At 32.3% G+C, this 12,556-nt stretch overlaps 1 protein-coding gene across 1 annotated transcript; it reads right to left on the bottom strand.

Annotated features, from left to right (window-relative positions):
- Positions 1–261: 261 nt before the first annotated feature.
- LOC144844119 (neutral ceramidase-like) lies at positions 262–12,321 on the bottom strand. The gene is made up of 19 exons (XM_078700852.1): positions 12,184–12,321; positions 10,933–11,073; positions 9,958–10,134; positions 9,400–9,527; positions 8,801–8,878; positions 8,180–8,300; positions 7,743–7,865; positions 7,556–7,642; positions 7,255–7,359; positions 4,544–4,625; positions 3,993–4,105; positions 3,356–3,450; positions 3,133–3,172; positions 2,634–2,732; positions 2,039–2,134; positions 1,679–1,813; positions 1,454–1,513; positions 1,189–1,274; positions 262–850 (listed from the first exon to the last, which is right to left on the bottom strand). Exons 1-19 carry the CDS (start codon positions 12,319–12,321, stop codon positions 640–642), a joined length of 2,115 nt encoding a protein of 704 aa, XP_078556978.1. The 3' UTR covers positions 262–639.
- Positions 12,322–12,556: the final 235 nt, after the last annotated feature.

Genomic DNA, 12,556 nt, shown 5'->3' with positions numbered 1-12,556 from the left:
TATGAACCAATCAAAAACGTCATATAAAAATCATTATCAATTTTTTTTTTTTGATAAGCTAATTTTGTGTATAAAACATGGAAGCTATAATATGAAATTGTTTTCTTAATTGCCTGTATTAGTGTTATTACTTTGCATGCTCTCTTTAATCTGTGGGTTATACTGGTAATGGTATGTACAGAAACACACAATCAAATTACGTACTATAATTATAATTTATTTAATAAAACTCCTTACAACACATGCCATATGCACCAATCATTACATATTATATTGTCTGTTATCTTGTCGTATTACAGGTAGATAATACATTATTTTAACTGTATGTATCTCCATATGTCTATAAACAAACTAGAAAAAAGTCAGTTCAGTATGTGCTCAACTAAATTAGTGATTTCGATAAAAAATATTCTACTAATCAAGTTGTACTTTTAAATATAAAATATTTTTCATACTTTATTCTATTTTTTATGCAAAACATTCTGAGGCTTAATATGCTTTTTCAAGAAAAAATAGAGCCAGTTTTCTTAATCATCCAATAATCCTCTATGATTGTGATTTCAAAATCAATTACTAATAATAATAATATATCATATTATATAACATTTATTCATTGTAATTAAAGTTTAATTAACTTCACTAAGATCGTTTGTAGTTTTCTGATACAATTTCAAAGTCATCCGTTTCCTTCTCATACTGTCTCATAGCTCCTATTGTTTTTCTGTAATATCCTAAATGTTTGAGACGGTAAGTGCCGAGTTCTATATCCATTGGGATACTCCAGGTTAAGGTTGCTTCCCCGTAAGATCCAGGTGGCACAGCGCTCACTTCTTTCCTCCTCCATTCAAATCTGTCAAGGAACAAAAACAAATTAAAGGGGAAAATAATTAAAGTATAAAAAGAAAAATCTTTATTGTCTGACAACAACTTTATTGATTTTACAAAAGAACATGACAAAAAGAGAAAAATAGCAACAGAATTTCAAAAGCACGGTCCCTGCAGAAATTATAATATTACATATTGTAAAGGTAAGGTATATTTAATAGGTACAGGTACCATGAAATCTAAGTGGTTAAAACCACTAAGATTTCATGGTACCTATACCTGTCACCTCTCTCTCTCTCTCTACAGTAATAACATTCTCTATTGTATGAATGTGTAAGTAAGTAAATGCATAAAATATCTTACTTTGTTGACCAATCAGCGTCACTGTAGATCTTGCTGTAGCTTCCATCCACCATCTTTTTTTCAACATACATGTAGGACTTTCCACGCTACAAAAATTTAAACAGAGAATCTTTTTGTTTTTGTAGAAAATCAAGTTAACTAAAAATGACAATAACCATGGCTATAGAAGGTCCAATGTCTGAACACAACAATGCAAGCTTCAGTCAATTCTGCAACATTATCACTCTCCATTTGAATGGTTAATAAATTCCTGAAGCGTGCCTACCATTTCTGATGCGCTTCGTCTTGGATTTCCACATGCTAACACAGCTTGTACAGTTGAACCCTTTGAAGCAAAATAAATCTGTTTAGTATACAAGTTTCATTTTGCTTGGTTATTTTTACCAGCAATACAGCATAAAATCACCATGTCTCCATGTACAGTATCAAAAGACAGGTCATATTTAAACACACAGTATCATATATATACTGTCATGGTATAGGAACTCACCCTACGGTACTTGGGGTCTGGTTGTACAACCACCTTCTCATAATCATTTCCAAGATCAGCTCTTACATCAGGCAGGAATCCAGTGTAGTTGGTGGTTACAGGGGCTGTGCCTACTTCTTCCCCTTCACTTGTACCCTTGTCAAAACAAATAAATAATTTAATAAATAATAATTGTCTTTCAAAATCACAATACAGTAGATTTAAAAATAGCAAAAAAAAAAACGGGAAAAAAAACACTAGAAAATCTAAGGATAAGCAAAGACAATGAAAATCGCTGTAGCTGTCATATAAATGTTACGTAGAGAGCACTTGAATGGCAACTTGTGTAGTAGCTAATAAACAAAACAAACTAAAACTTACTAGAGCTATCTTCACAGCTAATTGCTTGAATTTATGAATGTAGGCGCTCAACGTGTGTGGACCATAAATTGTAGATGCTCCTTCATAGCGTTGCACCTAGAAATAAATATCAATTACGATCTTAATTGGTCCAATTACTTAACACCCTGACGCAAAGCTACTCCACGTTAGTTACAAACAATTACAAAATACAATCTTATTTATTCTTTTAAAAATATAGTCCAATATGAAAACAATGCTAATGCCCAGGATGTGATGCTGTGGAGTGGTGGTCTAAAGTTAACTAACTACTAAACTGTAAGTCCTGCCGGCGTTTTTTCAATATATATGCTCATTTATTTTTTATTATATTATTAGAATTAAATTATTCAAACAATCAGGCATTCTTCAGTTAAAATAGACTATGGAGACAACATTATAGAGAATTTCATCAGAATCATCAGAATCCATCAGAATTTCATCAGTTATCCAGTGAGTCTGTGTGAGTTGCAGTGACTGATCTAGATTTTCGTTTCAGATATCTCATTTCATTTTCCATTATTATTTGTACAATAAATAACTGTATTAATTAGTTTTACGTAGATAACCACCATACCTGATATTCTTCATAGGTGACAATATAATCAGAATAGGTGTTTGATAAGCCTGCAATAACCACCTTACTATCATCACTCATACCATTCTCAACTAATGTCTGCAAATAAAACATATCTTTATTGTATAAACGTAAATACTGTATAATAAATTGTTTGATTTGTACAGTACTCTAATATTTACAGTATATTTTTCTTTTACATACTTAAATTTTGCTTTGCTTTTCTTTTTTAGTTGTTATTTATGAAAACCACCACCAACATGAAATAAAGCTGATCATTATAAGCAATTTAATTAATCCATCAATAAATGCAATCAAAATTACAACTTTCAGTAAACTAAAGTTTGTAATTGCCTGTGCTTTTATTTAGAATTTTGTTTATTAGAAAAGTAGTCTACTGCCCTCTTTAGTAATAACTACTGTACTTTTCACAAAATGTTTCTTGTGAACTTTATTCGAAAAACAGACTTTTAATAATATTGAACAATTAATAAAATACCTGTTTAATAGCTTCTCTCAGTCTGCGGCCTGCCATTGTGCTGTTTAATAAAAAATATGTTTACATTTATCTTTTAGTATTACAAAGAGCTGTATATTCTATTTATTGATCAGAATGTTGGCAAGTAATATTTAATATGAGTATTAATAAATTACACTATCCATGCAAGAACAGTGCAAGAACAAATTCATAAGTGTTTTTTGAAAAATGGAGATGTACTTACCTGAATTCTCCTGGTACAGCAGCAATGACGAGTTGACCAATACGGAGTAACTGGACATCAACTATAGTAGGTTGCCACTTCCATGGCTGAGACATCTGGAAAGTAGATGTGAAAAATGGACAGAAGTCTAAGGGGCCTGATAGACTAGGAATTATTATGCATTTTAAAATAGTTTATGAGTCTTATATTAATCGTTGATTATTTGGTATGGTATTCTGTAAAATGTTTTAAAATACTGATATACCTGCCAACTTTTTCAGTGGCCAATGTGCGAGACATTTAAATTAAAATTGTATATAGCGCCTCAAAATAATCGTGAAATACGGCCTCTGTGTTTTTTTCGCCGAATTGAGTATGGCTTTCCTGTACTACCTCAACCATAAAATACAAATAAGCATAGGCCTAGGCCGTTTATGCTCAAATTAATTAAATAGTGTACAGTCCTAGGCTATTTTTCCTTCAAAATAGGCAAGTTAATTTCAAAATAATGTTTTTCTGAATATTTTTTATGGAGGATGCGTGAGAAACAGCCACATATGCGTGCGGCATAAAATATCAGCACTCATGCGTGAGACTCACGCGCTATACACTGAGGTCAAACTCAAGAGAAGCTTTGAGTCAGATCCATGTTTCTCACCTCTCCAGTGGGTAGCAATATTGGTTTAGGAGCATGGCAAGCTACTTCTTCTGCAGATGGCTCCTTGATAGCATTTCTAACTAGATTCCAGAATACACTTCCCTCAGTGTCACCTACATAATAATTGTTAAATTTCTTTAAAATGATACAAAATATTCGGGAAAGTTATTTTTGTGGGCAACTAGCCACCATCAATGCGATTTAGTCTTAAAAGTGATACATGTTCTTTTAAACAATACGTATAATAAATCTATATAATTATAAAAGAATAAGTTCACAAACCTTTAATTACACACATTCACTCATTCATTCATAACTTCTTTACAATCACAAAATGAAATGTAGGTGGGCGAGTGGGTTTGGCCAATGACTGAAATGATATCTTAACAAGATGATGGTTACAACAACAATGAAATTTGAAAAGAAGAAAATGATATACAAATGATAAAAATACACATTAATTCAATTTACAATGTTATATTACTAGGCGAGAGTGTCTTTTCATTTTAATACCTTTTGGAACACATTATTAATGTAAAAAAAATGTTTACCTTGTTTAAAACTTAGTACACCAGGTCCATCAGTTGTACCTGCAATAAATGAATAACCCATTGCTGGTTTGCACGTCTTTACCTGAGAAAAAAAAATATAACATTATGTCACCAAATAATTTGCTCTAATTCAACAAATAAAGTTAAGATATAATATATATAACAATTTCACTTGCACTGAGGAAGGACTAGTGTTGCGGAAACTCTGAAATATATTTCTGGCTGTTTTCTGTATTGTTTTGATTTAGCCTTTTGCTTCTTAAATTTGTCCATTGAGATCCACCCAGTAATTTAATTGCCTTTGGATTTATAATAATTTCAATGATTTTTTTTTACTTGAGAACACTGGCAATTACGGGAATCTACCAATTTATACACCTAAATGACAATACACCCTGATACACCTGACAATAAATTCTATACGTACAAGTTGTAATTAGTTTAAACATGATTATTAAAACTTTGGAAATCTGTTCAATGAACTAGACATTGGGGCATTGAAAGTAGCAACATCGGAGCAAACAAACACTAGATTGAAACTAGTAGAGCAAACAAAGCCTAGGGCAAAAATCCTAACTCCTAATGCTTCAACGAACACAATCCCAAGCATGGCCACTCCGACACGTGCGAAGGCAAGATAAATCCTAAATGAGATTGAACCGATACAGGCCTGATTTCGCTTCATTGGGTCCAACAAAAACACCGTCATAATCACAGAATAGCATGATTTATTTTGATGGTATTTTACTCGTCTTTTTTCGACGTTTCTCACGATGAAAAGCGTGATCATTAACTACCGTTGTCATCCTGTTCAATTGTCTTACGAACAATAACAATGACACAATAAAATTCTTAATGTGAAATTTGATAGTTGACAATAACAATAGAACGCAAGACATAAAATATTAGTGGGAACTTTTGATTTCAACTTTTGATTTCACTCTGTATAAAGTGCGTATATTTATAAGATTATAATGCATATTCTTAAATGTATGGTCTATATCTCATTAAAATAGAACAAGAAAGAAAAAAATCAATAGTTGATGCTCTAAAGCTCTGTCTTCACTATCAAACCAGTTTGACATAAAAAGTGTGATGTGCCCAAATGTGGTAGTGATATGCTTAAATATGGCAGTGATATGATTTCATCATTACCATATATTGGCACATCACATTTTTGTTGTCACATAAGCTTTGATGATGATATTTTTTAAGATTTACATATTGATGAATAAGAGAGGCAGGTTACAGAATTTGGAAAATGATGTTTTTATATCCAATCCTGTATAAATATGTTTTAAATAAATAAAAAAAAATAAAAAAAACATGCTGACTATGAAAAAGTTGATGACAATTATTCTAAACAAAATCAGAAACAATTATAGCCAAAATCAGGTGTACACTTTAAACAAATAACAGGTTCACTGCACTAATCAATCAAGCACCTCATCTGAAACCATTAAAAATTCAACATTCTAAATCTGTGGGATTTTGTTGCGGCAGCAAAGGCTGACCGAAGGCCGAGACAAACTAAATTAGCTGCTTTTGTACGAGATCTTCCAAGCTCGCAATCACACAAACGAAGGTGGATAGAGGGAGCACGCCTATGGTAATTAATTCCACGCTTCACTGAGCACAATTCATTGTCAGAAACTTGAAGCTACTTAAGAAGAGAAAGTTTACAATTTACAATGAAAACTGTATCTTTACACTGTAACCTAGAAACGACGTTAGATGGTTGAATCACTTCAATACATTTGTTTATTACAGTAGTTAATTATCAACATTTATCTATAACTTTATATTAATACATTATTAAGATATTTTCATTAAAGCAATCCTTTTTGCTGGTAATAAATACGATTCGTTTGTACAAGTACAGTGGTAAATTTCAGAAACTCGGCTTAAATTATTTTTTCCAATCTAATACATTTTATTCCATACAAATTTAAAAATTTAAATTAATTTTTAAAATAATACTAGAATGTTCATTATAAGAAATTAAATTGGCTCGTTTTATTTTGAACAATTAATCTTGTTTTTCAAATATTATTATTATCATCGTCAATATCATTATCAGCGTTGTTATTTTAAATTACATCATATTTTATTCATGTCATAATCCAATCAGTAACATAATTAATCATAATTGCATTAAAGCAAGCAATAAACAATAGAGCTCTAAATCAAATATAGAAATAATACCAACGAAAAGAAATCACTAGTGCAATTAAGAGAGGATGCTTAATTAAAGGTTAATTACTTAAGTCAAGCATGTAACTAAGTCGCACGCCGCATGCAGTAAGATTCTGCTGAAACCAATGTTTATGCATGCATGTGTGATTAGGTTAGACAATAGCAGTATGTGATTGGATAAAGAAGAAGGGTTATAAGGGTAGTGGAGCTTTAGCTTGGTGGTGCCTTCCAATCCCAAGATCCAGGGTTCAATGCGTATGAATTTTTTTTTTTAATAAGAAAAAAAAACTGTATGGATGCCCTCTTAAGAAGAATCACATACAGATAAAACTTAATTTAGCTGTAATAATATGTATTATAGGGTCGGCCACCAGTATGGCTGGTCAGGTTCCTATTTTACAAATAGTCTTATTCTTATTCAACAATATAATTAAAGTGAGCTTAAAGATCATGGCTAAGGGGGTCTTAGCCCATGTGCTGTAGGCCTTACAGTTCAATAACAAGTAGATACTTACTGTAACATTGTTTTCTAAAGGAACAATATAGTTAGACATATCAACATACTGATGAATGAAATCCACAGGTCCACTAATGCTCATGTTTGATGCATCATACAATTCCTTTGAAACAAAATAAACACATTCACGTGACAAAAAGGGAATTCTATTTTCTTCCATATTATTATACTATTATTCAGTTTAAACAATACAATTCACTGTATATGTCATACATAAAATGGCAACATGTCAGTCAATTATTAGTATATCTTGAATTTTAAAATATAAAATGTTGTTTGTTATGCATTTTGTAACTTACCATTGCTTTGTTATACTGGCGTCTACCAATAATTTCTGTGTTCTCAAACATGTTTTTGGTGGGTCCAGCCCCTCTGCACATCTGAACCTTTTTTTTGCATAAAAATGAAAAACAGATGAAATAAGATCAAAGTAGCAATAATAAAAATGTCCATTTCTCCCCTATGACAATGCAAAATGTCCCTTACCTTTCCATTGCATGTACTGGTGACAAGGTCACATTTCTCTCCAGTGTCAATGCAAAATGAGCCATTGATGTTTGGTGATACATCGCCAAGGTTACTACTGCTAAAAGCAGCCACAAATTCACCCTAAAATTAATATTAATTATTAATCAATCTTTATTTTCTATTATACATATGGTAACAAATAATGTTGCACTGTCTTACATAAAATCAGCCACAAGTGGCCACAGAAACTCTATTGTTTGTTTGTTTTTTTTATATCTGAGACAAAATAAATGAAATGAAATGGCCCTACCTACAATTTCCAATCAAGTTCTCCCTCAATAATTGAACTTACTAATAATTGTTATTAAGAAGTTGAAGAGATTGTTTTTAAGTACTCCCTCAATTATTACAATAGTTTAAGAGAAACATAGAGCAAAGAAACAATACTTCTATACCTTGCCTGGGAGAGCATCCACATTGAATTCTTTTTCCATCAGGTACGCTGCATATCCTTTGTTATCTCCACTTATCAAACGATTGGAACTGTTCATACAGACAGGATGTACTGCAAACCAACTAAATTGAAAATGATTTAGCAGATCTTCATTCCTGTTAAATCTTGGTTCCCACTAGTGATGCAACGCAAGGAGGATTTGACCAATCACAAGTGATGGATTATTCGAACAGTGGCTTGTTATTGGTCAACTTGATTGCGTTGCATGTGCGTCCTTGCGTTGCGTCTCTAGTAGGAACCACGCTTTAGGTAATGCATGAAGTAAGTGTTTGAACTTGTGTGAAATCTTTCAAAATCAAATTAATTAAAGTTACTGTAGAACAACAAAATGTCCCCTTAATAGAGCTGTCTCCTGAATAGGGGCTTGGCAAAGTAAAGCATTACAACTCATTCATTTTATAGGAAAGTGTTCACTTAGTAGGGACGTCACCTGAATAGGGATGTCCAAAAGGAGAGGTTCTTCTGTATATGAGTTTACATTGTATTAATAATAGTCTACAAACAATATTTAAAACAGACCATTTAGTTAATATGTCAATTAAATTTGACATTTTGCACTTACTTAATACTTCCAATATCTGAGTTATTTTGACCAATCACCTTCATTAAAAACATCTCTTTATCTACATCATACTCATATCTGTACAATGATTTTAAAACAATAATAATTACCACAATTAAATATATTTTCTTGAAATATCTTGATGCCTCTATATTTTAACCCTAGTGTTTCATTCCAATATAGTGATCATTTGTAACATTTTGCCCAGCAGAAATTAAAATGCAACTAACCGTTTCTAGCTTGGGATTGGGTGTGCTGCAAGAAACAGCAGGCCCCATAACTACATCAATAGGGGCTGTATTTGAACCAGAATACTGGGTAACCATCAAAACGATGTCCTGTTCTTTTGAGTGCACAGGAGCCATATGTGTACACTGGGCCTCTGTTTTTAAGTTATTATCCAAGAAGACATTAATTTTTGACCAAAGAACTATGGTCGAGGAGATTTGAAACAATATTGTGACTTGGTTTGTAGCGCTCCTACCTTAACCGTTGGGTCACTCAATGACCATGAAAGGTTATACTAGTAAAAAGCTAAATAGATGGGGTTGCAACATATATATTACTGTACTATTATATTACAATATGTTGTTATTTACTTGTTTCTCTCTTCTTCTGTGTTGTTCAAGTAAGCAGCTGGACTACGATTGATGTTGCTGTTAAGTAACTCTCCTTCATTCATCATCAATGTACCAAAATCAAGTTTGTCATGTGCATTTTTAATACTCTGAAATGTAAGTAAGTAATGGTATTAAATATAGAAACACATCATTTCAAATAAGACACATACTAAAATGAGAGTGTTCTGCTGTATGGTATAGGATAATCAGTGAGGTAGCCACTATAAATAATGGTATGGTTGTCATCACAAGAAAAGTGAACAATTTTGTGTAGATAGTTACCTTTTTGTAAATGTGTGTGTACTAATGTAAATTACTTTGTTAGTTGTCTTTGAATTATTTTTATGATATTGTTATTGTCTCTCTACTGAACCATTTTGGAAATCAATGCTTTAGCACTGAAATTTGGGTACATCACAGGGCTTAAGAACAGGTGTTTAATGTAAGTCTGCTCTTCCAAAACTTCCAACTTCATGATTCTTCACAGAACAAGTGTAAATGTAGTTTAGTGATATTTAACAAAAAAAGATATCTTACCTCTACAATACCATCCACTAAGATATTTGTATTAGCATCAACGTTGCCAAGAGATGTCAAAGTGAAAAGCAGATATTGATGATAGCCTCCAGGTCCAGAATGGGTGTGGGTGCCACTTATTACTGTGTTGCTCACATTATACTGACCAAGACCTTCTTCAATAAGTTTTTTGAAAACCTTAAATGAGTGGTTACATTTTCACATTGAAAGTTAAAACTTCTGTCTACACTATCAAACGTTATGTGACAAAAAAATGTAATGTGCCCATATATGGACCTGATGATATCACTACCATATTCAGGAATATCACTACCATATTTGGGTGCATCACACTTTTTTTGTCAAACTAGTTTGATAGTGTAGACAGAGCTATAAGGGCATGCGACACAAAACACTATCTTTTGAGTATCATCAGGGGAAAAGTGACTCTTCCCTGGTATCACTCTTTTTCCCCCATTTTTAGTCTACTTTTTATCATTTCATGACATACAGTGGTAGGTATTCATTCATTTATTGGTATAACTACGTGCAGGTGGACAGTTTTTAATAAATAGCTGAGTTTAATTTAGCAAGGTTTAAAGAAAATGTAGTCTAATACCCTTTTCACTTTTCACATAAATTGTAACAAGTTCTAACCATATTTGATCTACCGATTTACTACAAGTTTAAAACACATACATGATTCCTGAGAAATCTCGAAAGGAAAGAAGAAAAGCATGGCTGCACGCTACTTAATTGCTATGATTGGTCAGTTTAATACCAGTAAGACCTCGGTAAAAACAAAAAACAGGCATATCTTGTGTTTTTCTCCCTGCGATTTCACTAGGAGCCTCTGTGAAATCTCAGGAGATTTTCTCCAAATTTGTGTTCACACTCTGCAAACCTGGTTACAAGTTGTTACAAGTTGTAACAATTGATGTAGATGTGAAAAGGGTATAAGTCAATGATATCTGAATAGTAATGTAAAATGTTAACCTGATTATTTATGAGCTGAGAGCACATACCAAGGTCGACACTGACAAAAACATTACACTTATCCTGACAGAAGATGAAAGCACGACTGAAAAGACGAAGATGGATTCCTCCCGTTACCTGGACAGGGTTAGCGTATCCCATCTGAAATTAATCATGAAAAATGGCTCATTTATTGTTTTTAAGAAGATCAAACAATCATCTAATCAATCAAACAATTAGAGATTCAAAATGTTTAAAAACTTCCTTATAACTAAAGCACCTTTAAGTTAAGTAAGTACTTAAAGTATTCTCTTTGTAAATGAACAAACATTGTATGAAAATGAAGTTCAACAAGATTCTTTAGAAAGCCTGTTTTTTTTATTGGCAAATCTATTTGCACAATCAACTTATATTTATTTATAACTAGGTGGTTTTTCTTTTTTGCTTATAAATGCTTTAATTAATAAACTTATTGATGTGTCTGCTTCTATTGTTGTCAATTGTCTTATCAAAAACCAACATGGGTGCTAGCTTATTACAACATTATCTTCTAATGACTTTGTGCAAAATGATGTTATCATCTCCTTAATAACCTAATTTTATCAAGAGGCCAATAAAATGATAAGAAATGAAACCGTTTAAACAAATATCAACAAAGATGACATGATAATTTTTAAACAAATAAAAAGATAAAAAGTCTGATGGCTAATTATGCTATTGTGATAAGAGTGTTAAGTTAACTAACACAGTGCAATTGAGCATCATTGGCCATTATCACTAAAAATACACTGGATTTGTTCAAATTCTTATCTACAGGTTAATAAATAATAGGCAATCTGTCGATGAACTTGGACCTGGTACATCTACACTTATTGTCCCAGCCCACATTAGGGCCCTGCCCATTGGGCCATAGGCCAAATCCTCGCCTCCTCACCCTGTTAGCCCATAGTGTCTACTTCCCATGATGACCCATAAATATGAAAATGAGTTTTAAATTAAAAGTTACTAAAATAATTTTTTTTTCTAACTTCCAAAAGTTTCCCTACATCAAGCAGATCTTTCAACTATTTACTAAAATCTCATATAGTAAACCTAAACATAAATACTGACTACCATAGTATTGGCCTATTATATATATGCTACTACTATATAAACCAAAGATGGAAACCAACCTGGTCTATAAGTATAACGGTGAGTAGGCCTACACTCCTAAAGAAGTCATATGAGTCATACGTAACATACATGCGATAATAAGCAATTACTTATACATACCATGTTCACATCAGATGCTGGTCCAGTGACATCACTAATTCCGACACCCACTTTATATTGATTGTTCTGTCCAATACTACTCTTAAATAAGCTTATAAATACTAAAATTAATGTCGATTTCAAAGAGAAAGTCCCCATTTTGATGGCGTGATACAAATTAAAACCACAGGCTCACTCACGCAGGTGAAATCGTCACGTGTCAATGTTTACTGTGACAGGTACGAAAGGGAAATTCCCTTCTATCTGACTCTAAATAACTAACTAAATAAAACATAGAATATGCGTATCAAATTCTTTGAATTACAGTTTCTAAGCCTGCAAATTGACATTATTGATATAATTATTAGTGTTTCAGGAAATTCATGCCTATATA

This window comes from Antedon bifida, chromosome 6, assembly GCF_963402885.1.
Source record: "Antedon bifida chromosome 6, ecAntBifi1.1, whole genome shotgun sequence".
Taxonomy (NCBI): domain Eukaryota; kingdom Metazoa; phylum Echinodermata; class Crinoidea; order Comatulida; family Antedonidae; genus Antedon; species Antedon bifida.
Note: the sequence above shows the minus strand (reverse complement) of the source record. Positions and strands in the feature narration are given on the sequence as shown.